Below are 26043 nucleotides of genomic sequence, written 5' to 3'. Positions count from 1 at the left end.
ATTCTACATTGCCAGATGCAAAGGCCTTTCTAGTTTTATTAGAAACCAATGAACCAGTATTGCAAATTCAATTTTTAAGAGCTAAGGAACAACTATGTACATATACCTAGAGCATATAACAATGAATATCAAGCATTACGTAATACTTCAAATTTCAATTCTGAAATTGTATTCATTATGTAATATAAGGTCTTAAGTCTCATTTTCCTCATAAGAAAAAAAATAAAATAAAAAAGAGGCCATAAGTCTAAACTCAATTTATATTAGCTTAAATCAATCATAAGTCATAAACAACCACTCTAATATATAAGTCCAATATCAGCAAGCATGAATGACTTATAGTCAGCATGGTAATGCATAAAAACAACCCAACAAATAGTTTACTCACATGAAGTGAGTCCAAAAAAAAAAATAAAGAAACAGGGTACACAATGGAGTCATACACAATCATCTCACCATATTTCAGCCAACACACAAAATGTAAGTGCTCGATGGAAACTACAAACTTTGTGACATAACTGTTGATGATCCCAACGGGCTGTTTAGCAGTATGTCATCTTCAGGAATATGGTCCAAGCCCACACATTCAGTAGCAGCGGTGGAATTCTTTTTCTTCTTACTTGTCCTACTTCGAGTAACCTGTTACTTAAAAAGATATAATCAAATAGCTGAAGCAGCGCAACAATACCAACATTCATATTCCTGATCTTATTTGGGAACTTACAGGAAGTTTGTTAGAAACTTGCACCATATAATCAGGTTGCAAATCAGAAGCATCGCTATTACACACCTATAAAACAATATAAAAACACACCATCAGTTTAAAGACCAACTGGATCAACACATTTTTTAACCAGTTACTACAAAAATAGTATTTACAAACACAGGTCACAAACCTGATGTCTACCCTTTTTCTTAGGTGGAATCTTGTAGCCAATCTCCTGTTGAGTCTTATTACGACTTCCCTTGGGTCTCCCACGCCCTCTTTTTTTGGGAACTGGATCAACAAATGTCGACTGAGGGGTTGGTGCAACATCCTGAGTGTCGGTGAGCTCTCCGTTCTGGTCTACATAGGCTGAAGCACCCCCATCAGACACTGTCTGTACCGTGGCATTTCCCTCTCCAGGGTAGTTCATGCCAAATGTCTGAGCCAATTTCATTCCCCTCCGCTTTGTTATTTTTGTCTCCAACTCTGCTAAGCCCTTTAACACAATCTCAACACTCTCATCATCTACCATGGCAGCTACATCACATATTGCTTCAAAAGCAGTCATCTTCTTTTTGTATCTTTTCACCTCCACCGTCTCTGCAGGGTCATGGTAGGCCACCTTAACTAGAGTGTGTTTTCGAAGTATGTCCTTACGCCAACGGTCCAAAATGTACTTAGAAGGTATGTCGTAAACATGATTTAGGTCTAACACCCTAATAATATGTTTACACATAATCCCATTGGTCTCAAATTTCCTACATTCACAAGAAACCTCTTTAGTTTCCTTGTTGAACATAGCACAATAGTACCTCTTCCTATCGGTGATAATCTCCTCATTAGATCCCTCCAGCACAATCCAGACTCTATCCTCAAGCACATATTGACTAACATTTTCTGTCATCTTTGTTTCTTCACGAGGGCAGCAATAATTCATCCGAATGCATTCTGTTTGCACTTCCTGGAAAATTCGATCAGTGTACAACTTCTGAAACACCTTCTCCAACTTGTAACCAGTTGCAACACGACGAAGGAACTTGGAGCAATTAGCATCAGCATCTGTCTCATCTGAAACCCTTTTTTTCATTGCCTTTGAATACTTCTCAGGAAACTCGTACAACTTGGTATTCCGGTTCAAAAAACCATCAAAAAAGCTATTTATACTCTCCACACGTTGTGTTGTCTTCATACCAGCCCAGAAATACTCCCTCATGAATGCAGGTACCCACATGTGACGCTCAGCGTACAAGTAAGTTAGCCACTCGTTATGTTGAAGCTTATAGTGTTCAATGAAGGCAATCCAGCGGTTCTCAAATTCCTCTATGTTAAGACTCTCATAGACAATTGACTTAAGCTCCTTCTTCAAATCCTCATACCTAAGGAACAAACACTCAAATCAAACACATTATTGATATGTATAGTTGTAAAGTAAACTAACAACCACACTTAAAGTTTAGAATATTTACACACAAAAGGAATCAGAAACTATGATACTTATATTATCAATATATTCATTAAGATGAAAAAAATTATATCGCAAATTTAAGTGTCATACCTTTCGCATTTCCAGAGTTTCTCTGGTAATTTCTTCATAATATGCCAAATGCACCAGCGATGTCGAGTGTTAGGCATGGTTTCCTCCAAAGGCTTCCTCATTGCTGTTGCCTGATCTGTTAGAATGACTTTTGGAGCACGGTTGTTCATACATGACAACCATTGTTTGAATATCCAACTGAAGGTATCACAATCCTCATGGGAAACTAGAGCGCACCCTAGAAAAATTGTCTGCCCGTGATGGTTAACACCAACGAAGTTCACAAACGGGAGATCATAATCATTAGTTAGGTATGTTGCATCAAAGCACACAACGTCGCCAAACTCCTCATAAGCCATGCGACTTCGAGCATCAACCCAAAACACGTCCTTTAAACGTCCCAAACCATCCAAACGCTGCGCGTGGTAGAAGTTTTGGTTATCAGCTTGCATTTTTTCAAAATATCCCATCATAGCAGTTGAATCTCCCCCTACCATCCTTAACCTCCTAGCCTTGTACACTTCGTGCTGCAGGTCCTTTACAGTCAAATGCAGCCCATTTCACCAACACCATCTAACTCTAGACACCCATAGATTTGGGATATAGGTACACCCTGATCAAAGAAATGCAACAATTTTCTCCATACCGACGACGTTAATTTCTTCATTCGGTACTCCTTCACAAGTTGTGCGTCCTCTGGTTTAGGTGAATGATTTCCAATTCCACTCTCCTAATTACCCAATCACCTTGACTAGAACGTCCTGCATAGATCATAGCTTTACACTCACACTTCTTAGACTTTCTCTTCCGCCTACTTATTTCATCTTCACAAACTCTATCCCATACTTTCCCAACTGAACCTGCAACTTCCATACCTTTTGGCCTTTTTTTGGCTTCCCTTAAAGCCCTCATATTTGGCGCACCATAGCACTCACACCTCCATGTTGTTGCAATCCTATCTCTAACACCACACTTAGATTTCACTCCAGCAACCCTACTAACCCCAAAGCCTTGTTGTTCTGCATACTCTTTGTAATATTGCTCTACATCTAACCAAGTCTTGAACACCATTCCCACCCTAGGTGCCTCCACATAGGGTGTTACTTCACCAATATAATTGCTTCCCACTCCAGTCTGCACAGTCTCAACAGGTATATCGACAACCGGTGTTCGAAACACATCATCAGTCATAGGTTCCTCGTGAACATTTGAACCATTTCCAACAGCATTATCAAACACACCACCACCCCCAACACCTACTTCAACACCACCTACCTCCATTTATTGTCTAAAAATGAGTACACCTACAACACATACATACCCAAAATATAACCATTACAAACATTTCAAGCAAAATTGTAAAACCATCAGCACTACAACAATGGTCAACAGCAACACCCAATTCAAATTCAATCACAAACATTAATATTTCCACACATAAAACATACAAATTCCTTCTTCATTTTGGCATACAAAGAACACAGTTCAATTCTACACCATAACCAGCAATTTTTGAGATTTGTCAGCATCAAAACGGCTTAATGATGCGTATTAATCTAAATTAGGACATTGCATTTTCGTGATAACTTGTAATTTTGCTCAAATACTCATAATTCAACTTATACAACACCCAATTAATTAAGAGGCGATTATATAATCCACAAACACTCAACAATTCACAATTTTAAGCCCACAAATCCACATTTGCTGAATACAATACATCACTTCATCTGTAATCCTACCAATTTACTAAGGACTCGGGATAATAGTTTGGAATATAATTACTCAACTCAATAATTTGATTAACAGACTTACAGCAGATTGGATTTGAACCAGTACGGCGAAGCGCTCCCCTGAACTCGCACTCCGTCACTTCAAGCCCAATTCGAGCATCTCCGGAGCGACTGTAAAGCGTGCCGACAAATTTTCCTTTACAACCAACTGATTAATAACTTCCAACATTGTTATAGTCAACGTTACTTAACGATGTCCTAACGTCCTGTAGATTTACAAGGCCTATAAGGAAGGAGACGTTAATATACGTGGCTTCCACGACAAAACAAATCATCCGTAGAGACAAGTCAGCCGCAAATGTCAGGGACAAGTCAGATGCCAAGTTGATTATATAAACGTTATATGTTTATCAAATATATAAATGGGGGCCTCCTCTTTTATTTTGGCTTTTTTTATTCACAAATATTATTTTTTTTTATTCAGGTATTGGACAGTCCAATACCGGATAACGGACAATACTTTCTTCAGTCTAAGAAACAAGTACTCTAAATAAATTTATTCGAACAATTTTCAATTTTTGATTAAACCAACTCATTCGAGTCAGGTTGACATGTGAGAGATTTTAAACCGAATTGATTAGACAATTCTTCTACCGAGTACCAATGTTACCTATACCAGAACAACACACACACTAAACGATCTCACTACACCAAAGAAGAAGAGGAGAGAGAAGGAGAAGCCTCAAAGGTGGGAGAAGTAAGAAGGATGAACAACAACATTTGAACCAACACCAGCAAAGTTGATGCTTCTTTGCTCCATTTTCCTACTCCCTTAAACACTGAAAACATCTACCATAATTTCAATTCACATTCAATCCAAAACCCTGGATTTTCTTCTTCTTCCTGATTAAATCTTGCGCGATCACCGCATGATTCCTTCTTCTTCATCCTCAGATCAATCATGGCGAATTACTTAGCGCAGTTCCAAGCTATCAAAAACACCTGCGATCATCTCGTCATTGCTGGTACTCTCTTTCTCTCTCTTCTCGTAAACTTCCATTATTGTGTTTTGCTGATTAATTGCACAATTCAGAAGATTGGCATTTTGATTTCATTTATAATTTTTTGATTTGCTGTTTGATTGATCCAATGTCAAACTGCTTGTCGCTTGATTTGCATTGATTTGATTTCGCAATTACATTGTTTGATTTAGTTTTGTGATGTTTGAGAGTGTAAGATTACTACTACAATGCAGAATGTTAGTTCTAGGGTGCAAGCAATGATATGAAACTATTGAGATATCATATAACTTGATTTTCTATAATGTGGGTAATATAGAGTATTTGGTAAACCGATAATTGTGCTGATTCAATCGAGCTATTGGCTCGCTAGTAAGTTAGTAATTTGAGGACTAGGGTATCAATCTTTCACATAGGATTATAGGAATCTACTAAGCAATTGATTTTGGACTATATTAAAAGTTGATGCTCACTTACTAGATGACCTTATCCAAGGTATAGATGATATCATACCTCGTACTTTTTTTTTTTTTATTGAGATAGTCGCTTTAAGTGAGACATAGGGGAGTCTTTTTCCAAATAGGTTGCACTATGAGTTTTAGAAAGCACAAGTCATACTAGGACAAGTAAATATTTGTAGGCAAGGTGTAAGGTTTAGTGAAGCTGTTATCTACTTTTCTATTTTTAAGGAAGAGTGAATTTATGGAGTAGAAGCAAGAAAAAATTGGAGAGGGGGATTCGATGGTAGGATTGATTACAGATAAGGGGGGTGGGGGGTGGGGGGGGGGAGTGGGGAGTGGGGAGAGGGGGTACTTCTTGAGATAAACATAGAAAAGCTCCTCACATTTAACTAACACATAAACTCATTAATTGAAAAATATACAATCAACGTCAGCATACATTAATCCACAAAAAATTAAAAAATGGTTATCGATCATTGGCCATTTGAGTAAACTATGTTCTAGTATTGTGAGATGGATACGTGTAAAGTTGTAATACCATGTCACGACTTCAGCCTGGAAGACATAACAGTTACCAATATTAGAAGCCTCAACAAGGGGAGGTATAGGCAAGGTCTTTTTTTATTTTTTTTAATTATACCTTTTTCTCTATTTGAGCTCTTATGTTCATGCGTATCTATATTGATCCAATTGTTCTTGTTCTTTTATGCTGCATTTACATTTGTTTATTTGTCAACATTGATTGCTAATGCACATATGTTTCAGTCGAAGACGTGAGTGATTTGTGGCCAAATGTCAAAAATTTATTTGAAGAGCGGCTTCCATTCAAAAAGGCTTGTCTAAATAACAAGACTCGAAATCCTGTGTTTCTGGAGAAACTGCCAGCTGAATATATATTGACCACAGATTCAAGGCTTCGCAGCCGCTTCCCACAGGAGCAGTCACTATTTTGGTTTCGGGAGCAGTATGCTACTGTGGTACTTGTTACATGTGAGGTAAAAAATTAAATCTTCTATCACTTTCTACCTTTCTCCTTATTCCTTCAATTTAAAATTACAAGTGTTTCTCATGCATTTTCTGTTAAAATTGATAAAATTCTTCTTGTATAGTTTTTTCCATTTTTAATCATGCACCCTATAAAGTCTCTCCTTTTGTGTTCCCAAAGGCCATGGCTGTTCTGAAATTGATACATATCCTTATTGAATTATTAAGTTCTAGGTTTTACATTTTCTTAATGATTGGTTGCCAAAGTGTTTTGCAGCCTTCTTGGTCATTATTTATTTTACATTTTCATTTGCACGGTCTTCAAGATGTATCTTTGACCATTAGTGTCTAATTACTTAATTACAAATAATTATAAAAAGTTATGCACCGAAAGGATTCCAACAGTATATCACAAGAGTGTTTTTTGTATGTATTTATGATATATTTTGGTCAAAGTCTTTAAAGATTGATCATGAAAAGAGGGCCGAGTGAGTATTAGCAATGGTAATACAAAAGGAGGACAAGGTGTCCTTACAAAGAAACTCTTAAAAACTACAAATTTGTCCAATTTCTCTTCATCTTTCCTAGAGAATAATTTGGGAAAGGCTCAGCTGCTATAGCACCTAAAGAGGCTAGTGAAGTTGCATTGTCCAATATCAAATCACTCAGGATAGACTCATGCTTCAAAGTTCAACTATTTCTTTCTAGCCAAGCACACCACAATATTGCCATGCCATCCCTGAATTGTGCCAAAGCATTGTCTTTTTCACCCTACCTAAACCCAAATTAAAACTGTAACCTCTCTTGAATGTATTTGATTAGAATATATTACTGATATTTTCTTGAGAGCCACATCATTACGTGATTTGGAATAAAGTAACTTGCTTTGCTTCCCTTTCTTACTTTTATACTCTCATTTCTTTGCTGATATGAAATTATGATTAATGTTTCTTGGAATTTGGTGTGGAAGTTATCATTTGTATAGGTTTCCAAAATTTTGGTAGTTATTTTATTTTTTGGTTTGGGGGGGGGGGGGAGAGGTTATTGAGCATAATTATGAGTGAATTACAGGCATACTTAATGTTGTTTTTTAGCCTTACTGTCATTATTTGGTTGCAATTTTCCTTTGCTTTGTGTTTACTTGCTTCTATCCCTTGACATATATGCTGCAGGACCTTGATGAGTTTAAATCCATCCTCAAACCTAGAGTGAAATTGTTAACACAAAATGATGAGAAGGAGTGGTTCATTGTGTTTGTGAATAGAGCTCATCCCACCAATGATCAAGCTACCAAGATGGCGAAAAGGGTATATGCCAAGGTGGAAGTGGAATTCAGCTCAAAAAAGAGAGAAAGGTACTTTTAGTGCAACAAGGAGCATGTGGTTCCTGCATTATGATTCTGCATAGTATACTTATGTCATTCCTAGAGCTTGTGTGACCTACAGAATTGACTTAAGGTGCAGTTTTACACCACATTAAATGAGCTTGTTTGGTCTAGTATACTGATCAACTAACAATTACAGTAAAAAAAAATTCAATAATACTTGTATTGAGTGGATGTATAGAATCACATTACTTGTGTTTTGGATATATTTGTGTTCTGAGATCATTTTTGGATTATTGGCAGACTTTGATAACCTTTAATCATGAGTATTTATAGCAGCTGTTGTTGTATCTGTCTGAATCTGCTCAAATTTATAGCATGAACAACCTTTATGTGATAGCTTCAACACATAATATGCTGAATTATTATTTGAGTGTAACTTCCAAAGTTTAAACTACTCTTTTCCAACAATAGTAAACTGCAATTTAAATTGGAAGAGGGTCGCATCGACTTGTGGCATGATGTTACTACCGTCCTATAATATTTTTTTGCTTACTACTCCCTCCGTTTTTTACTACTGGTTACGCTTTCTACTTCAGTTCGTTACATCCTCTTTAATCCATTTATGGCAAACTATAATTTCCATCTTACGCACATGCAACAGTTTCTTTCCTAATTTTTCTTACACAAAAGCCGCTTACAAGTTACAAGCTTACAACACTCTCTATTCTAATTTAAAACATAAAATCACTTTAAACACTCTCTCCTAGTTTTACTTTTACATGCCCCACTTGCTACTCATTCTCCCACCCTCTTTGGTTTATGTTGCTACAATAATTTTAACCAACAAAAAGAACAAAGGGTGTTTTTATTTTATAACTCTTGGTGTATCTCTTGATACATAGGGTTTTTATTAATGTGTAATACTTAACATTGGGTGGTGTGAGTATTAATCATATAATCATTTTCATTCCTGTCACCAATGAATATGAACCAACTGATGTTTTGGAAGATCAGTTGGTTTTGATTAGGATATCTATACTTGTGTTTGTGCATACATTCTTTATTTCTGTGATTTTTATTACAGCCTTAGATATCTGACAATGATCTAGGCAGTGGTATATCTAAACCGTCATGTCATGTTGCCTTCTAAGAACGGGGACCTCCTCACTTTTAGCTAGGCGTGTTTGTGCTTAACTGTCTACTGTCAAATATCAGGTAAGCTAGGTAATTGGGACCTTTTTGGCTGTTCATGTTGTCTAAAAGCCAGAGGAAGGAGTATACAAGATTTCTGTTAGGTTTCTGGTGGTGTTTGATTGTGTCCTGCGAATTCAATATAACATTTCCTAGTGTTTTTGATTGGTTCCATTCTCATTATCCATGCCTTTTCTCCTTCAAGTGTGGATTATAAAATGGCCTAAAATGTGTTGGATTCAACCCTACAAAAGAAGAAATGTGGCATAAGTTGAGTGGAACACTTCACACCAAAATGAACTCTCTTGGAAATTTTGCTGCATTTTGCTTAAAGCTGGGAATTTCTCTCTCTCAGGTGTTGCAAACTAGACTTACATGGACCAGAAGCAAATTTTTGGGAGGACTTTGAGTCTAAGATCATGGAGTGTATTCGTAATACATTGGATAGGCGAGTTCAGTTTTACGAGGAAGAGATTCGGAAGCTGAGCGAGCAACGATTTATGCCAATCTGGAACTTTTGTAACTTCTTTATACTAAAGGTTTTGAATTTCTGTCTTAATCATAATAGCAGCTGTTGATAGATGCTTCAGCTAGATGTGCCTTATAATTTTTGCTTATTGTTAGTCTACATCTTCATGGTGACCCCTCATTATTAGTGTTTTTTTTTTCCTAGACACTGTATATCCTGAATTTTTAATTATCTAATGCCTATGGTTTGCCTTTTGTTGTGGAGTCACTACATTGAATTAGAATTGGCTTTATAACCTTTTTTCTGTTGTCTTTGGCTCTTTGGTTGGATGTCGGAAGTACTATTATGATATTTATAATCTTGTTTCATCTAATAAATTTGGTATCCATAACTTTATTACTTGTTCTCCTTTTGGCCTGAAAATTTGCTTTAGGAAAGCTTGGCTTTTATGTTTGAGATGGCTCATCTTCATGAAGATTCATTACGCGAGTATGATGAGCTTGAACTTTGTTATTTGGAAACAGGTAATGTGTTCATTGCTTACTTTATGTAATTGGCTTCATCTGCAAATTAGAATTCTTTTAGCTTTCGAGAAGTGAGAACTATAATGTTTTTTTTGTAGCTTGAAATAAACTTTAGGTTTTGGTTAGGCTATAGTTATATAAACTTTAAATTGTCGAACTTCATGACTTTGAAAAGTTTCAGGAATCTTGTTTATTATCAAATTTTGAGTTTTTTAGTGTATCATTTCACTTAGGTTTGGCTACAGTTATATAAACTTTGAGTTGTCGAGCTTCATGACTTTGAAAAGTTTCAGGAATCTTGTTTATTATCAAATTTGCGTTTTTTAGTGTATCGTTTCACTTAGGTTTGGCTATAGTTATATGAACTTTGAATTGTCGAGCTTCATGACTTTGAAAAGTTTCAGGAATCTTGTTTATTATCAAATTTGAGTTTTTTTAGCGTATTGTTTCACTTTTCTTGGGAAGCTCTGCATGGGGAAGGGCAATTTTGTATGAATTGGATAATAGAATGAAGAACCTTACTGCTTCAATGTTAAGAGTTTTTTTTTCTCTGTTGATCAAATTCGTATTACTACTGTATTTGCTAAAGTTTTCCTGCCTGTATGCAGTTTTGTGTTTGTTGACACAACTATTTCCCCATTCTAGGGAATAATGCTCTACATATTTAACAAAAAAAATACTATGCTAACACTAAGTTTTATGCAGTAAATGTGAGTGGAAAGAGAAAGGAGTTTGGTGGAATGGACCAAGGTGATGATCGAGCTGCACTGCTAAATCCTGGAATCAAACCACTGGCACAAATAGTACAGGATGATTCTTTCAGAGAGTTTGAATTCCGTCAGTATCTGTTTGCATGTCAAGCAAAGGTATGAAAGCGATTTATTCATTTTGTTAGTTGTATGAGATGGACACTGTTATAGAGCAAAATTTCCTTGTTGAAAGATGAGTTTGATACTTGGAAACTTGAATTCAGGAAAAAAAAAGGCAAAATTTTTCCTAGGCCTGATATTTAGGTCACACATACCCTGGCTGGATAATCCATGTAACATAATATCTTTGTTTTTGGAACCCTTTGCTTAGTGCTAGGCTGTCCTGATTTCACCGAACAAAGCTGCATATGACAATGCAGCATATATATTGAATTTTTGTTGTTTTTGTTTGTTATCTAAGTTGATGGCTTAATGCTGCCATCTAGACCTTTAGTGATGGACTTCATTTAAGCCAAATGTCTTGAAGCTATTCTGATTGTGGCTGAGATTGTCCAGGTTCTGGTCATAAAATGATTGATATTGCTGGATGTTGTCATTTCTGCATCCTTTTCTATCCTCTTTCCATTGAATCGAATAGGACCATTTTTTTTAAAATTTTTGTTCTGCTGCTCCTAGAAGCCCTACTGCATAAAATTTGGTAAATCTGCTCTGAGAAAGAAAGCATTTTGCCCCTTTCTGTGTTATGAATATGTATTGATGCCTAAAAATCTTCAGGAATGTATTATATTGTAACTTATTACCTATCAAAAATAGAGGGGGTGGAGGGTGGGGGTTAATTTATCAGCTAAGAATCCTAGGCGTTAAACACTATGTTTGAATAATTGAATGGCAATTATAAGGGAAAGCGAGGGGAGAAGAGTATAAATACGGGGAAGGAAAGGAAGAGAGTGATCTTCTATTTTCTTTCCAAATCTTTCATATATTGGAAGAATTTGATTTATCTAAGGAGAAGAAAAATGGAACCTTCAAATCCCCTCCCCCTGCCCTTCTCCATATGCTATCCAAATAAGGGATGACAATTCCCTCACTTTCTCTTCTCTTCCTTTCCTTCCATTTCTCTCTATCCAGTCATTTTGTAAAAGATATAAGCAATACAATTAGTAGTAATACATAAATACATACTCAATCAGCCTTTTATCACTTGTTATTTATTGAGGCTCTTCTTACCCTTACACAATGCGTATCCCTTAAGTTTTGCGTTCATTGTATCATTTCATTTCCTCACTCCACAAGGAGAGGGTTGGGGGCTCTGTTATGATGCATAGAATTCAAAGAGTTGGAGAGTGATGTTAAAAAGTGGGTCAAGAGCTTTTATTTTTCCTGTTTATAAAGTGTGTTTTGGGTGAATTGATAAGTTTTTAGTATCTCAGTAAGCTGGATTTATTCCTTAGACTTGATGTAACTCATGCATGTAATGTGTGTACTTCATATAGAGCACAAACGTTATTTATAATTTTACATGAGAATGAGCACCTTTATGTTTTTAGCCTTATAGATAATGTAAGATAAATGACATAAAAACACCATAAGAAGCATTGAAAGTCGAAGTAGCATTCTCTGACATGATACCAACACATCCAAGACTGACATAAATATAAAATTTACTGAAGTTGACTCAAGATGAACACAGCCCATTTTGACATTTTTGTCATATTACACAGTTATTAGCTTCTGAATTTTTTTTGGTGAACAAGAAACGAACAAGAGACGAAACACAAACATGACCCATATGGAAACATTATCTCCCTCTATAATAAGTTAATGTCATGCACTTGTTTTTCCCCCATATAGTGTTTGTGAATCATAGAGTATCTGTTGACGCAGTGAAATACAACTTTTATAAATATTTAGATGACAGCAACTAATGCTTCTCTTAGAGTTGCCCATTTGATTCCTTGGTATGAGACAACTATTCAATTTTTGTGAAAACCACGTATTCTCTTTAGTTAATTCAATATAAATCCTCCGAGGATTGAGAATTCAAGAGGTGTGAGCTCACAAATTTGAGTTTCTGGATTTGTTGCCGCTGCTTAGTCTCTTGGACGCCCGACTACCAGAGTTTGGCATATTAACCCATTGGGGTGTTTTTTGTAATTCTTTCTACATGCCTGCAAGCTGCATTATTTTAAGAAACAGATAATATATTTCAGCGTAGATTAGTGTACATTAGAGGACAAGCTGTTTTGAAACTTAATCAGAAAATTAAAGCTGTATCGGTCTTAAAATTTTCTGGTTTGCCAATAAGGAGAGGTAGGCTATTTGTGGGTACTCTTAAATTAACGCGTTGTGGACTTGTGTATCATGGCTTGAGGGGATTGAAAGAATATTTAGAAATTGGTGTTGGGCTTCTTTGCGTGGTAGTACTGTATAATTGTTGTCTTTTGAGCGTATGCTTTGGGCTTACTCGTGATTCTCTCATTCTGTTATAGAATGTGACTGGATAGTGTTTATGATACCATGCAACTACTATGCTGAGTGGCATCATCCATATATATTTTGATTCTGTTTAAATTCACATCCTTGAAATTGTTTAACACAAGACCATTCATTCTTTGGCTTTTACTTATTTTCTTTTTGTCATTGTCAAGCAATATTGATAGCTTATGCAGAGATTTATGCTGACTTTTGCAGCTTCTCTTCAAGTTAAGTCGTCCTTTCGAGGTAGCATCTAGGGGCTATTCATTCATCATAAGCTTCTCTAAGGCACTGGCACTCTATGAGGTACAAAGTTTCATCTAGTTTATTGTTAAGCTTTCAAGCAAGTCTTAATATTCTCAATTCATTACTGAACCTTTTATTTTCTTCCAGAGCATGTTGCCATTCTGTTTGCGTGAGGTGTGGGTAATAACTGCTTGCTTGGCTTTGCTCAATGCCACTGCTGCAAACTACAAAGATGGACTAGTAGCCCCTGATGTAGAAAAGGAGTTCTACCGACTTCAGGGTGATCTCTTTTCATTGTGCCGGGTCAAGGTAGACATTCTAAAGTCTTATGGGTATGGTTACTCTATCAGGAAAATTGTTGGGGTTGTATCATCTGATGATCTTAGTATATTTGGTTGAGGATTAAACTCTATTTTCATAAAAGAGTTACTGTTTAATAGATAAGGGAGTTATCAAATCACATCACCTATGTAAAATTGCAAAGTATGTTGGATTTTTTTTTTTTTTTTCATTTGCTTATTCAAATGCATAATTATATGCCTGTGGCTGTATGTATGTCTGTCTGTGGATCTATTCCTCCTTACCAGTTTTTCCCTTTCCAACAGAAATTTCTTCTCTATCTGACATGGGTAAATTATTGTGGCAGTTTATGAGGCTTGCGTACTTAGTAGGATATGGGACAGATATTGAGAGAAGTCCTGCAAATAGGTAAATTGCTAGGTTTTTAAAAGATACTTTGAATTATTTCTGGGTGGCATAGTGCCTTCGAACTGTCTTCTGCTGCTTAACTTATTTTGGTTGCCACCAAATAGTGCTTCCCTCAGCATGCTGCCATGGCCCAAACCAGCAGTTTGGCCTTTGGTTCCACCTGATGCTGCTTCAGAAGTTCTAGAGAAAGAAAAGGTAATATTTCTGTTGCTACTATTGACGGTCAGTTATTATTTTATGACTTATAATTGCTCAGGGGTTTATTAGTGCCTATTTTATTTGTGTGAAGAGCTTCTGCAATCCCATGGTCTACTCCTTTTGAGTTCTAAAGAATGGGTTAATTATTACATATTGGATGAAGTGAAGCACTTCTTCCAACTTTTTGGAAATTAAAATTGCTTTTTGCTGATGATAAAATAAAAAATAAACTATTAATAATGTAGGGGTAGATAGAAAGAAGACTAATATTATGCATTCAAGGTTTAAATCTTAAAAAGCAAGTAAATCTAAAACGTGACCACTTTTTTTTTTTTGAGGAAAATTATTTTAATTTCAATAAGTTGAACTATTGTAAGATAATGTCATAACGACAGGGCTATACAATAACAATTTACGACGTCCAGAGTAACTGAACAAAGTACAATAAAACTAAAATGCAAATGGCCAACTTATAAGATTAGAAACAAGTCAAGGTAATCCTTAGACAGCAGATTCAGGAAATGGCTGAGCTTACTGGAGTTCTTTCCAGGTTGGCTGGGTATCCATGTTCGCGTGATGTCATTATTGTTTCCAGGGAAACAATGAATGGCTCTATATAGCATTTGCCTGTTTATTTGTAGTTGCTGTTTCTTTTTTCCTTATTTTTTTTAAAAAAAATGTTGTTAATGTTCTTTTTGTTATGCTTATAATTTCTATTTGTCTGAATCATTTTTAGTGAATTTTTTTGGTCTATTCTGAAAGAAAATACTTTCTTGAAGGTCTTCTTTGTTATTTGTTGAGATAGAATTGAAAAGAATATTTGACTTATTTTTTGGTGTGTTCAGATGATTCTTCAATCAGGTCAAAAAGTGAAGCATTTTGGTATTCAAAGGAAGCAATTGCCTATTGAGCCCTGTGTTCTTCTCCGTGAAGCTAATAGAAGGAGGGCTTCTCTATCTGCTGGAAATATGTTTGAAATGTTTGGCACACAGCTTAATTTGAATGAAGGGTGGGTAAATGAGTGCAGTTAAATTTTGTCTACCTTACTTGTTACCTTATTGAACTATATGTATAGCTTTAGTTAACGTTCTTATCTATCTGCTGAAGTCTTTTTTATTTTTCTTGTTTCTCTAAGTAAAACCTTACGCATATCTACAGCTTAGATGTTTCAGGAGGTGCAAGCCCTCCTAGCAAAACACCTGCACCATCCATGTCACGTAATTATTTGACTCCAGGAAACTTTGAAGGCTCTATTGATAGACCTATGAGGTTGGCAGAAATCCATGTTGCTGCTGAACATGCCTTGCGAAAAACAATCTCTGATCCCGATCTATGGAAATCTCTATCATCTATTGAGGATTTTGAGGTATCATATTACATACTTCACGTCATTGCAACTGTTATTGGTTTAGTTCTGTTTTATTATTGAAGATAGCAAAATATCCTATCTTGTAGTGTTATGAACTGAATCACTTTCTATTATCATCTGCCCCATCCTTTGTATAGAAAATCCAACTATTTGAGCAAGACTTCAATTAGATATTGCTGACGTTTATGAGTTTCCAATTTTACCCTTATTAATCTATGAGTTCTCTCATTTTTCTCTACTAAAAATTTATTCAACGCGATCTCATTAATTAAAAAATTGACATTAATATTAGAAATGCACAAACATTTTGGGGTTTATAAAAAATAGGGTTTGACCAAAATTAAAAATTATAGGACAGCGAGATTATATACTTGTTTCCTCCGTTGACACAATTTAGTATGGCCCACCCACCCTCTTCCCCCTCCTTAGGTGAGCTCTGACCCGGGTCTTTCTAGGGATTCATCATTTGCCCCGACAACTGGGACATGTGCTGCTGTAATGAGATTAAATTAAATATAAAAAGAAGAGAAAAAAAACATGAAACTCTCTATAGGATTTCTTGGGGTCTTGCTAAAAGTTGGAGAAAATTATGAGGGACTTTTCTTTTTCTTGTTTGCATGAAAAGAATAGAGTACATCCTACTCCGAAGAATTTTTTAGTCCATGGACTTGAAAAGTAGGGGGCCTTTGGTTTCAGGGATTTATTGCCACTGTTGGCCAGAATCATATTCTTGGTGGGAAAAATATTGGTGATTTCCTCTTTGACCTAATTACCCGTGGCAATGAATGATTTTCAGAGAAGGAATCACTATTACAGATGCCCTTTTGTCCCAAATATTGGCTTTGTTCCTGCTTAGGACAATTCTTGGTCCATTTTGGAAATTTTGGCATTTGGAAAAGAACCCTAGTCCCCCCCCCCTCCATATAAGAACCCTAGTATGTTTATGATTAATGGGAATTATGTGGCTTTTAAAATTTGCTTTAAAATGGATACCCAATATTATGGGTTGGAATAGGTAGGGCCTAGGGGTATGGGAATTGTTGAATTGTATACATTTCCAAGTTTTTTAGCTGTATTTTATAATTATTTAAATCATGAATCCTCTAGAGTAATCTTATTCCTCTCCTTCAATTTTTGATATTTTTATTTGGAGATCTTAGGTTTTGGGAAAGTAAAAGGGCCTTTGTGTGTGGATGGCTTGTTTGAAAAGGCTTAATAATCATGAAAAACATTAATTTGGCATTGGAGTTGTTGATTTTTCTTGCTGTGTTTGCTACATACTACCTTCGTTCCAAAAAGTCCTTTATGATTATTATTTGCCCATAAATTAAGACAATTGAAGAGAGTGTTGATGTGGTGAATCGATGTAAGAAAAAGGTAAAAAAGTACAAGAATGAAAGTAGGCTTAATGTGCTGCTGTTAGACAGAAATTTGAAATGTAAGTTTTGCGAAATTAGAAATAGATTGGTACTTGGTAGGATCGGTCACCTTGTATGGGATATTTGTGTAGGGTTCTAATATCTTCTGATTTTAGGATCCATTATTCAAAAGCATGGGAAATTGAATAGAAATGATGCTCATAGAAACAAAGCTGGTTGGTTGAAGTGGAAGAGTGCTACAATGTTTTTATGTGATCCTGCCCCATATTAAAGGGAAAATTCTACTGCCAAGACAATTAGGCTAGCATTATTATATGGTAAGGAATGTTAGGTTATGAAGCATTGTCAAAGTCATAAAATGAATGTGGTGAAGATGCATATAGTGGGTTTGATCTGTGGCTAACTGGCTATACATTACAAGAAAGGATCGATTGGGTAATGAAGTGATTAGGACGAAAGTAGGGGTTACATCTGTTGAGATACTTGAGAACTAGATGAGGGAGAATCGCTTAAGGTGGTTTGACCATTTAAGTTGAAGATTGATTGACACTTTGACAGTAAGGAGGCTTGAAGAGTGACAAATTGATAGGGGCAGTAAGGGTTAGGGGAAGACCTAAGAAAACTTGGAGGGTGATTGAGAGTGATATGAGTCTTTTGGAGATTGAGGAAAATATGGCATTTGATAGAGCGGAGTGGAGAGAAGATATACGTCGAGGACATGTCATGACTTTAAATATGTACTCTTTTTTTTTTTGGTGGTATCAATCCTGTGTTGCAAACTCTTTTTTGCCCTTAATCTCTCAGTTCTCATAATAATCTAGGTAGATTTATAGCAGCATTAGTGGGGAAGAATATAGTGTGACAAACAGGAGAAGAAGAGGGCCTTGACCTCTCCTTTCTAAAATTTTACATTTGGCATAACTCTTGGCATGATGGTTGTCGAATCGTCTGTATGAACAAGTGGTTATTGATGACTATAAGTCATGGTTCAAATCTTAGTAACTTTTTTTGAAAATGATTTTTTATTTTTGTCAGCATTTATTTATGATTTGGGTACATGGAGATTTCCTATTGTTGCCCCCTTCCCTCCAAGAAATAATGTGTGGCTTCGCCTTGGGACTGACAAATTAGAGAAAAGGGTGATGATAGAGAAGAGATAATGGAGAAAGGGAGGGAGGGGCCTTAGAGCTAGTGGGTAATTATTACCCTCCCTTTTGAGGAGTACATTATTACTCCATTAACTTATAGCCTCAATTCAAATTGACAAAAAAAAAAAAATCAGAATTGCTGTTCCTTAAAACTTTCCCACCCATCTCCCATTCCAGGTGACTCCCAAGGCCCCAAGAAACTTTAATTACGGACATTGAGAGAAAGGTCAACTTTAACACATATAACTTATAATAATTGATTACTTTAGTATTTAATACACATTTCATGAAAATCGGTAAGATTAGTTCGTGAGAATCTGCATTTAATTTTTAAAAAGGACTCTAGTTTTGGCTTAATAGAAACCCTAAAGAGTTGAGACTGCCAATTTGAGTATTTCTCTATATACTGAGTACAAATTCATCCATTTTTCATTCATGGCAGCAAAAGTACTTGGAACTAACAAAGGGAGCTGCCGAAAATTACCATCTTTCCTGGTGGAGAAGACATGGAGTTGTCCTTGATGGTGAAATTGCTGCTGTGTGTCATAAACATGGAAAGTATGACCTAGCCGCAAATTCATATGAGAAGGTTTGTGCTCTTTATGCCGGTGAAGGTTGGCAAGATCTTTTGGCTGAAGTGCTTCCAAACTTGGCCGAGTGTCAAAAGATTCTCAAGGATGAAGCTGGTTATTTGCAATCTTGTATAAGGCTATTGTCTCTGGATAAAAGCCTCTTCTCAACCAAAGAAAGACAAGCATTTCAGGCAGAAGTCATTGGCCTTGCACATAGTGAAATGAAGCACCCAGTTCCACTTGATGTGTCATCTTTAATTACGTTTTCTGGGAATGCTGGGAGACCATTGCAGCTATGTGATGGTGATCCTGGTACTTTGTCGGTGACTGTGTGGAGTGGCTTTCCAGATGACATTACCCTAGAATCACTAAATCTTACTCTGATGGAAACTCACAATGCTGATGAAGGTGCTAAGGTAGGCTTGGTCAACTCTTCTTGTAGCACTAAGTGAATTTATATAGTGAAGGATTCACTTGTTAGTTTTATGAATTTTCAGGCTACAAGTATCTCTTCCGAGACAATATTGAAGCCTGGAAGGAACACTATTACACTTACCCTGCCGCCACAAAAACCAGGTTCATATGTCTTAGGAGTCCTTACTGGTCAGATTGGACACTTGAGATTTAGATCTCATAGTTTCTCCAAAGGTGCTCCTGCAGATAGTGATGATTTCATGAGTTATGAAAAGCCAACTAGACCTATCTTAAAGGTATACACCTCAGTTGATATGGGTCTCAAGATAATTCTGCTTCATGCTCCTAACTTATGCTGACCATTGACTCAGCTCTGATCATGAATATATTTGAGCATTCTGACGAGTTCTTTTATCATGTAGGTATTCAAACCCAGAGCTCTGGTTGATCTTACTCCTGCTGTTTCATCACCTCTGCTGATAAATGAAGTACAGTGGGTTGGAATAATAGTAAGACCAATAGATTACCCCCTTAAAGGGGGTGTCTTGCACATTGACACTGGCCCAGGTTTAGAAGTTGAAGAATCTCATGTTATTGAAATGGATAGATACACAACTGCTCATAAAAGTATACCTGACATGGGATACTCTGGGGAACAAAATTCTCCATCCTCTCTTGTCAAAGATGTTACACAATTAAACCTGCAGGATGGCAAGATTCAGTTGCCTGACTGGGCAAGTGATCTAACTTCTGTCTTGTGGATTCCAGTTCGTGCTGTAAGTGATGGAATTACCAGAGGTATGATGTTAACTACTCCTTCTACCGTAATTTACTTGCTCCATTTGACCAATTTTTGTGGAACTTTTGGGCCAAATGGGGAAGTAAAATGAGACTGAGGGAATAAACCCTGCATGTTTAATGCGGAGCCAGAAAATTGAAGTACTGTTGAATACTTTTTTTTCTTATTTCTGCTATATTTAACTTTCCTTCTTAATTAATTGTTCAGCGGCATCGCAGAGGCTGAGCATTGTGGATATGATGAGGACAATGGCTCTTAAACTTGAATTCGGAATGTCCCACAACCAAACGTTTGATAGGTACTGTTGTAGGTGTTGTTGCATCTTTTTGTGATACAATACTTAACAAAATTGTTTTATGTAGGACTCTGGCTGTCCATTTTACTGATCCCTTTCATGTGAGCACACGTGTCATTGACAAATGCAATGATGGTACTCTGCTTCTCCAGGTATTTACTGTTGATATTAATCTATCTCTAGACAAATCGCTAATCTTATTCATGAATTGTTGAAAATGTTGTTGCTGAAAAGTGCATATTGTTTATGTAGTTAAGTGGTTTCGAATAGTTTTGATGCTACATTAGCAATGGGGTACTTTCAATCATTCTAATGACAAGCTACAAATAAATGTATATGAATGTATTGCCATATTGTTGTTATTTGTGCTAAAGTAAATTTTCTATTTTGTTCCGACATTTAAATTTTTACTTTAAATATTGTCAATGACTCAATGTTGACCAATATTATTTTCTATATTTCTAAAAGAGTAAATATGATGTTTCACTCAGAATTGACGAGCGATTTGTCACATTATAACACAACAAAAAATTACAAAGATGAGCTGCCCTGGTGTACCTGAGAGTAAGGAAAGGAGTGTTGTAGTGCATGGTGGATGCCTAACTTTGGTACTTTCGGTTTTTAATTCTTTGATGATAGTGTTTAAACTCAGGTATCAGAATAATGAAGTGAACTTTCATAATTAGTCAATTGAAACTGTGACTATTCCTCTATGCTTTTGTGTTAATGAGTGACTTGTGCTATGTATAAGATGTTGAAAAGTTGGAATGTGCAATTTTTTATTTTTGGTGATGTTGTGATGGAGGGATTCTTGATTAGATGGAAACATCAGATATGCAGGATAGTGTTGATGGTCTCGTGGAGGAGAAGCTGTGGAGGAATGCATAGTGGAAGGTTTTGGAGGTATGGATGTGGTTGGAAAAGGAGTAGGTGATATTGTTTGAGAAAATGAAGGCTGAAGAGTGGAATTTGGTTTTTAAGGTGGTGAATATTAAAAGTTGTATTTATATGTACTAGTGAGAAGGGTCAAAAGCTATAGTCTGTGAGGATCCACCAGGCTATTGCTCTTTAAAATTCTGAATATCTATCAGAAGATCATCCAATAATTTTAGCTTTGATGTGGAGTCATGTATCTCATGCTGATAGTAAGTGTTTAGAGCACCCTTTTAGGGAACAGATTAAGAAAGTAGTGTTTGGTATGGGTATAATTAATAAGTTTTGGATTTCTTTAAAAGATCATCTGAGATTGTTTAAGGGCTTCTTTGAGATTGATAGTTAGAAAGAGTTTGAATTTAACTTCGTCTCTTTTGTTCCTCTGAAGATTGGTCTATTATCACAGGGATTATTGAGTATTTTCTACGTGTTTATTTATGGTATGCTTAGAAGTTGGTTTGTTTGGTTTGGGGCATTGCAGGGCCTTACTCAAGGTACCTTTACATCTCCTTTCTTGTTGACTGTTGACTTTGTTCTTAGTAGAATGCTTTTGCCAAGCAAGGATAGTGCTTTGTAACATGGAAGGTTTGGTAGGGAGGGGTGGGCTGTTTTATCTAATTCTCTTGAGTATATTTTGCTTAAAAAGATAGTGAAATTAATGATAATAGTGCTACATTAGTATCATTGCCTAATGAAACACTGATTGACGGTAGCTTTGAATAAAAAAAATTACTTTTATTATAAAATAGATATTATTGTATCATACAATTTCAGCAAAAATAATGGTCAAAATTTGAGCTGTGGAAAGTTTGGTGTCTTATATTTTTGAAGGGAGGGAGGAGTATCTATTATACTTAATTTTCAAGATATAGATCAACTCTTCTTTTTTTATCCTTCCAACTTATCCATAAGAAGACTATTCGACTTGCATTCAAGGGCCAATGATATTGAGCTCTTTTTTAGGTTATTGTTGTTAAGTTTGACTTGACGGAGAAAAAATTTCCAGGCAATGGAAGACATTCATATTCCACTTCAGTAGCACATTTTGTTTTTTTAATTAAGCTTTGATTAAATTATGCATGTAGTTGACAAATAGATAAATATTTTACACTGCTTCTGTATCTATTCAGGTTACTCTGCACTCACAAGTTAAGGCTACTTTGAGTGTTCATGATGCTTGGCTGGATCTTCAAGATGGATTCGTCCACAACTGTCAGAATAATGGGCGACCAGCTTCAGCTTTCTTTCCTCTCACTGTTTCTCCTTCTTCAAAAGCTAGCATGTTGTTCAGCATATGCTTTGGTTCCGTGAATGTCGAAGGTATTATGAGAATTTTTATGCTTGATATTGATGGTAATGCATGACTTGTTACTTGGCTATACTACACAATCTATATCAAGGGCTTGACTGCTTGAGTTCAAACTCTTCAATTGGTGCTTTTGTCCACTTGTTAGGATGTTTTGATTTATCCTTTTCAAGGAGTAGGTGGAAGTGGTTAAAAAAGGCTAATCTTTGGGTATACGTGTCTATCAAAGGGAAAAAGCTAGCATACAGGTTTTCACAAACAGATACACAAAGTGACTAACAGACTGTTTGACATCCACCTTTTACTTTTCTCAAACTGAGGAGAGTGGATGAAAGAGTTAAAACTAATAATTTGTGCCTACATATGCTGAGAGTTGATGACTACACAGAATAATCACTTTTGGTTCATGTAGCCGACCCCACTTATGTGTTTAAGGCTTTGATTGATTGATTGGAGAATATCGGGATAATCAAAGTTTTAATTTAGGGAAGGGAATCAAGGGATTTCTTTCATTCCATTGTAGTTTGTGTCCTAAGGAGGAAGATTTTTTTAATCATCTTTTACTCTTCTATCCTTGAGTTCTTTTCTTTGGCACTAATCATTAAGCTAGGTCCAGCCTTATTTTGAGAAGAATGTTCTTATGGCTTGGAGAAATAAGGGATGAGAAAGGTAGGCTTGTTGAAGTGTTGAAGATGGTTCCATTGGCCATTTGGCAGTGCTTATGGAAAGGAATAAACCAATAGAGGTTGTAGCTTCCTCTCGTTTAGGTTACAAGTTTAAAAAATAAATAAATTATGTTTCTGTATAACTAGAGTCTTTTATTTGGTTCTAAGTGATACTTGTGTTTGTAGATAAACTGTTTCATGATAGCTTTGGGGCACGTATTTTTTGTTCTTAGCCCTCGTTCTTGGTGTTTTTTTTTCCCTATCACATCTCTTTTTTGTTCATTATAAAAACTTATGTCTGCAATTGGAAATATGCTTCAAAAATGGGCATTGGGCAGTCCCCACCTGGCCTTTTCTGCTTGCATTGAAGAACAGCATTTGCAAACACAGTTAATCACTTAATTGGATTACTTTTTAACCATCGATATACAGTTGACTGCTTTCTTAATATTTCATGTGCTTCATCTAATTCTTCGGTAAATTGTTTGTTATTTTCTCTTGCTGCAGGTGATACTGGGGCATCCGGTGCAGAAAGTATATTAAATATTAGTTATAAAATTAATGGAGATAGAACCATGGGAGCACACATGCCTGTCATAATCAAGTCTTCCGCAACTGACAGTGTAGGACAGGATTTGATCTTTAAAAGTGCTCTTGTTTTACAAAGACCTGTGTTGGACCCATGCCTGGCAGTTGGCTTTCTCCCATTTCCATCAGATAGCCTTAGGGTTGGCCAGCTTGTTACTGTGAATTGGAGGATTGAGAGGTTAAAGGATGCAGAAGACATGGTTCCTAAAAGCAATGTGAGTCATTAAGTGCTTTGTTGGTAATGTTGTATCTTACATAACATAGTAGTAGTATACAATTCAGGATAATACATCACTTTTTCCATATTTCCCTGGATAATACATCACGTTTTCCATATTTTGGAAAGTTTCTCTATGAGAGCCAACTGCACCTGCCATCAACTTTTTATGTCAGCACTATTCTAGTGTCTGCTTCCCCACTGTCACCATGCATGCTTTTGTGACTTATTTTCTCTAGTTCAAACTAGTTTATAGCACTCAATTGTATTCTCTAGCTCTGTGCCAGTAGTGCCCACATCACCACATGAAGTATGGATGGATTGATAGTCACTTTTCTAATTTTTATTTTTTTTTATTTTTTTTTTGTGATAAAAAGTATTGTCCCTTTTGTGATAAAACATACGCCTATTCCTGTGTGATTGGTGTCTTGATCTGCTGATATTTAGTTTTTAGCTTTCTCTAACTAAACTACTGGGAAGTTTTTCCACACAAAGCTTTCCCCTCTGTTTCACTTACTTAGCAACCTTGTTAGTCTAGATCTTTACTAGTTTTACCTAGGTGATTGAAGGGACATTTATACTTATATACAGTTTTCACATTAGAGAAAATGAGATAGATCTAATCATCTTTTGAAGTCCAGGAAGTTACTCCATCTTTTTTAATTTTTACTTATTACTTTTTTCGGGGGGGAGGGGGGGGGGGGTTTGTATTGCAAGTTTCACAACCCTCCTTTTCTAGGGGCAACCCTGGCCCATTTTCTTACCTCTTAATAGCTTTATAATTTCAAGGCTTTGATTGATTAATTAATAGCTTTATAATTTTATATGCACAGAATGCATGCTATAAATTTCAAAAAAAAAATGTACAACCACCTTTTTAAAAGAGTACGCAAATATAAAGGGTGATTTAGATAATCTCAAGTGGACATCAAACTCCTAGAGTTGGCTTGGGTAGTAGAGTTTATCAAAGCTAGTGGCTTGTTTTATTCTAATCCCGTAATCATGCTGTTGAGTGAGAATGTTAGCTGCTAATGGATGTCCAAATGATGAAAGCTATAAACCTTATTAGTTTGTCCAAAGGAAGGGTGTTGTGACCTTATGTAGTAATGAGTTGAAGCGCATGTGAAGAAGAGGAGATAAATAACCACTGTATTTGTGTAGGGAGTAACTGTTATTGCCAAGTGGTATTGCAATAATACCTCCCTTAGACTTTTAAGTTGCTTGAGTCTCCTCTCTGGATTTGCCTAGGCTCATTTTCTCGAATTTAGCTGGCTATGAATAGCTTAGGTAATTGATACTGCAACTGTAATTGTTGGCTTGTCTTTTCTTCGCACATGTTACTGAAATTTGTGTGAATAGAGGCTGTCAAATTTGTTATTTTAGGTTCTGTTTGTTAAATAAGCAGTGTAATCATTCTTGTCTTCAGCAGGAGGAAGTATTATACGAAGTTGATGCGAATTCAGAAAACTGGATGATTGCTGGCAGAAAGCGTGGGCATATCTCTCTCTCTACTAAGCAAGGTAATGGCAGTCAAAAGTTCAAACTCTATGCTTAAGTGAACTCGATATAATTTGGATTCGACATTTTTATTAGGAACTAATATGCTTGTAATATATACAGGCTCAAGAATTATCATCTCAATCTTGTGCATACCCTTAGTGGCTGGGTATGTACGCCCCCCTCATCTTGGGTTGCCAGATATTGACGAGGCAAATATAAGTAGTAATCCACCTGCACCGCATTTGGTCTGTGTCTTCCCTCCTGCTCTAAGCTCCTCATACTGTATCCCAGCGTAACTATTCAAAGGGTGTTTATCTTTGTACTATTGATTGATTTTTGTAGTTTAAATCAGTAGATTGTAATTCTTTCACAGCAGTATTGATCACTAGGCACTAGAAAATTTTCAGCATTGTGAGTACCCTGTCTGTACAATCTGTAATTACCACCACATACTAGGATGAGGAACATTTTTGTAACTTGCATTGTAATCTCTCTTTAAGTCAGTTTTAAAGAAGCAAGGGGATATTTTTATTTTTTTTTACGTATTTCAGTATATATTTTGTTATTGTATGC

General features: G+C 36.1%; 2 protein-coding genes across 3 annotated transcripts; one reads left to right on the top strand and one right to left on the bottom strand.

Moving 5' to 3' along the window:
* Positions 1 to 498: 498 nt before the first annotated feature.
* LOC110723482 (protein FAR1-RELATED SEQUENCE 6-like) lies at positions 499 to 3521 on the bottom strand. The gene is made up of 5 exons (XM_021902838.1): positions 2979 to 3521; positions 2262 to 2776; positions 897 to 2082; positions 725 to 790; positions 499 to 639 (listed from the first exon to the last, which is right to left on the bottom strand). The coding sequence occupies exons 1-5, from the start codon at positions 3519 to 3521 to the stop codon at positions 499 to 501; spliced, it is 2451 nt and encodes an 816-aa protein (XP_021758530.1).
* A 1107-nt stretch (positions 3522 to 4628) lies between these two features.
* On the top strand, positions 4629 to 26009 carry LOC110723715 (trafficking protein particle complex II-specific subunit 130 homolog). 2 transcript variants are annotated; one of them, XM_021903071.1, is made up of 21 exons: positions 4629 to 4998; positions 6219 to 6448; positions 7610 to 7791; positions 9311 to 9494; positions 9858 to 9948; positions 10654 to 10814; positions 13350 to 13439; positions 13527 to 13688; positions 14026 to 14087; positions 14192 to 14282; positions 15131 to 15294; positions 15444 to 15651; positions 18624 to 19169; positions 19251 to 19463; positions 19590 to 19965; positions 20174 to 20264; positions 20329 to 20413; positions 22325 to 22514; positions 23673 to 23968; positions 25400 to 25490; positions 25591 to 26009. In XM_021903071.1, the coding sequence occupies exons 1-21, from the start codon at positions 4935 to 4937 to the stop codon at positions 25764 to 25766; spliced, it is 3753 nt and encodes a 1250-aa protein (XP_021758763.1). In that variant the 5' UTR covers positions 4629 to 4934; the 3' UTR covers positions 25767 to 26009. The 2 variants fall into 2 exon arrangements, with proteins under 2 accessions (XP_021758763.1, XP_021758762.1); XM_021903070.1 differs by having other exon boundaries at positions 25397 to 25490.
* Positions 26010 to 26043: the final 34 nt, after the last annotated feature.

This window comes from Chenopodium quinoa, unplaced genomic scaffold (genome assembly GCF_001683475.1).
Source record: "Chenopodium quinoa cultivar QQ74 unplaced genomic scaffold, ASM168347v1, whole genome shotgun sequence".
Lineage (NCBI taxonomy): Eukaryota > Viridiplantae > Streptophyta > Magnoliopsida > Caryophyllales > Amaranthaceae > Chenopodium > Chenopodium quinoa.
This window is presented reverse-complemented; position numbering and strand designations above follow the sequence as displayed.